This window comes from Pinus tabuliformis, chromosome 8 (assembly GCF_031772625.1).
Source record: "Pinus tabuliformis cultivar Carrire ecotype Pingquan chromosome 8, CPIR1, whole genome shotgun sequence".
NCBI classification, from domain to species: domain Eukaryota; kingdom Viridiplantae; phylum Streptophyta; class Pinopsida; order Pinales; family Pinaceae; genus Pinus; species Pinus tabuliformis.
The window spans coordinates 263,563,606-263,567,096 of NC_142294.1; the positions used below are offsets into that span (position 1 = coordinate 263,563,606).

Genomic DNA, 3,491 nt, shown 5'->3' on the forward strand with positions numbered 1-3,491 from the left:
AAATTGTCAAACTTCATAATTTTATATGCTTTAAAAAATTTTTTATAGCTCTGAATTTATTTCCACCATCCAAAATATAATTCAGTCTACCTTTATAAAAAAAATTCAAATATTTTAACTTAAATTCCCAGTATTATTATTTTTTTTTTGGGCAATCCTCCTTTTTACACACAAACGAGGTTTTATCTATCACCTTGCAACAAATGCAAGCCTTTCTTTGAAATAATGTTAAAATATTTTATTCGCGCTGAGATGGAAAGTTGCTGTGCGCCTATGGTATTAAATAAATTGAAGACATTTATGTATGGAGTCAGACATCTATAAATTCATAGCGTTTATGTATTCATCCTTCCCTACAAAGTTACTCAACTCTTTTCACAGCTGATTGACTTCTTCACTAGAGTAAACTAGGATCGATAGCCAATAGAATCTATGTTATTTTGGTACCCACAGGTTGATATGCTTTCAGACTGTATGCAACAATACATTCATTTCTGATCTAGCATACTGATAGAGTCTTTCAGGTGTGCTCACAGAAAAAACTGATCACAGCTTTGCTGTGGATTGAATGTTGACTTCAAAAAATTTCATTAATGTGCGCCCTCCCTAGGTAGACTTCATCTGCCTATAGACATTTCTATCGTTTAACCCCACACTCTAAGTCGACGATTTCGCCTGTCTCCTGAGATTCTCCGGCTTGATGAATGTGCGCTTCCCGGGCGTTGGGTTTGGTGGGCTGAATGCGGTTTGCCACATTTACAGAGCCAGGAAGAAGGCAGTGCCTACAAACAGGGCACGAAGAGTGAACACGAAGCCATTTGTCGACACATTCCATGTGGAAGCCATGGTTGCAGCTCGGCAACAATCTCACACCTTCACCTTCAACGAAACCCGCCAAGCAGATAGCGCACTCCGTTGCAAGCTGTGGCATTGATTTGCCATAGATGACCGAAGGGAATGCTTCTATGGATTTTTCTTTCATGCCAGTATCAGCCCGTCTGGTGGCCATATGATCGTGGCATGACCTCCAAATCTTGTCCCATGGAATGATTGAAGCCAACCCCATGAGAGATATGACAGTGCAGAGCAACGCAAGAAGAGTAAGTACCGTATTTTCACTCATATGAGTACTAATGGCCGCTTGAGGAGATAGCGTATCGGTGGAAACATCTAAAACCATTCTTCCCTCACTAATCCTAAAATGCCAAGATCGTGCAGAGTCTCTCGTGGAATGTAGAATAAAAGAATTGTCCGACAACGATTTCAGAGAGGGCTTGATCTTTCGCTCTGACTGAACACGAATTCACAATACAGTATAGTGGTCAGGACATGCTCCGTGATTGCCTGCTTCTGGGGTAAGGAACCTCTTTAAGGATGCAGGATCTCGGCCGCGGGATAGAATAGTGAAACAGCAAGTGTGAATAAACAAAGATTTTTCAGGAATCCGATTAGATACGCTAGCCAAGCTAATCGATGGCATTTTCAAATGTTTCTGAGTGGAATAATAAACAAATAAGTATGTAATCTATCGTGGACCCGTTCCAGACGAGCAACGTAATGAATACATAGTCCTTTATGGTTTTCCAACTTGCCTCCGTGTCAAAAAATACAGAAAGCAAAGCGAGTTTGCCGGCGATCGTATCTTTGGACAAAGTAATGTGAATATAAAAAGCACAGATACCCAATTGTAAATTAGTAGGAGTAAGATAGCTCATCTTTACGTGACCCCTGCTATGGGGATAAGATCTTCGTCATGTATAATACAATTAATAGACAACGTATCTGATATGTGACTTATCCTGTATCTGGCCATCTTTACTTCTGGCTTATAGGTTTGTAAAGGTGTTCCACTGTTTGGATACACTCATGAACGTTTGAAGAACACGGTGGAAAGCGGGACGTATTCCTACCAAATTATATGTTCAAAAGGATTTAAGATATATATACTGTAGTTCTATTCTTCTTAAATGTCGATATTCCATCATCGATTCCACGCTTTTTGTGATTATACTTGACCTTTTGCGGTTCTTTTAATGATATTTTGTAATCCATTTCTTTTTGAATTACACTTTTCCTTTTTATAATATCTATTGTAATCCATTTCCTTTAGACTTTGCATTCGTCCTTGTTATGTTTATCTTTTAAACATAATTTTTATATTAGTAAAGATCTTTTACCATATTATTCTAGAATTGTTTTACTATTTGAAAAAATTGGACGACATTTGGCTCTTACACATTAAATATTAGTAAAGATCCTTTTTCCATATTATTTTAGAATTGTCTTACTATTTGAAAAAATGTCTTGGCTCTTACACATTAAAATGTGAGAGGAATGAAGAGACAAGCGCAGAGACCAGAGTGGTTCTAAGAGTACCATAGGAAGGGAGAGAGGAGAAAAGGAGGGCATCTAAATAATAGAGCCAGTAAAGACGAGTGTGGATTATGTGTGGATGATCATATTTTTTGCCACACATTAAAATGTGAGAGGAATGAAGAGACAACTAAGGGCGGAGACAAGAGTAATTCTAAGAGTACCAAGGCAGGAGAGAGGAGAAAAGGAGGGCATCTAAATAATAGAGTCAGTAAGACGAGTGTGGATTATGTGTGGATGATCAATTTTTTTTACGAGCGAGATAGAAAGTGATAGAGATAGAGAGGAGGGGACATAGAAAAATGAGAGAAATGAAAAATAGAAAAAGGAAGAAAATAGTAAAGAAGTGTGTGAATGATGTATTTAAATATTATATGTACCTTACCAGAACATCCAAATATCTTTTGAAATAATATTATGAAAATAAGAATAATATTATGAAAATAAGGGCAACCAAGTTACCAAGCAAGATGAAGGGAAGTTTGTGAATGATTTGTTTAGCTGCTAGTTAGACCTTATGATGCACCATGATGGAATACATGACACAAAGGTTGTATTTTGAAATCAATGGAAGGCTACATTGAATAGGTATACATGACTAATTATAAGGTGTACAATAATATATTATTTTATTATTATATAATAATTATTGTAATAATAATAATAAAAAAATTAAATGAAATATGAAATTGTTGATAATTGTTGTCAATTTTTTTTATAATTTAAGGAGACATTGTCACAGGATGTTACATTAAATTTTTTAAAAATAGATATCCTTTAATTAATCAAAAATAAATAATAGTATTTTATTGTGGGTTTTATTAAATTTTTTAAACAAAAAGTCAATTAATCTTTTTATTTTTTTTTATTTTTTTTTTAATCTAATTTTGAATTAAGATATGTTTATTTTTCAAAAATAATTAAATTAAATAATTTATAATATATAGTAATGAAATAAGATTATTTGGCGGTAAATTCAGTCTAGCTTCACATTGGGACAACAATCTCACTTTGCTATAAAACTCACCAACACCTCATTTTGCATTCCCCTTTGATGTGATCTTTCAGGGGGTATTTCACAAAAAATATCAAATTCTGTTTTCCCTAAAATGTAAAAA

General features: G+C 34.6%; 1 protein-coding gene across 1 annotated transcript; it reads right to left on the reverse strand.

The window, feature by feature from the left end:
* Positions 1-251: 251 nt before the first annotated feature.
* On the reverse strand, positions 252-1,354 carry LOC149235163 (RING-H2 finger protein ATL78-like). The gene has a single exon (XM_089461302.1). It carries the CDS (start codon positions 1,178-1,180, stop codon positions 638-640), a length of 543 nt encoding a protein of 180 aa, XP_089317428.1. The 5' UTR covers positions 1,181-1,354; the 3' UTR covers positions 252-637.
* Between the last annotated feature and the right edge of the window lie 2,137 nt (positions 1,355-3,491).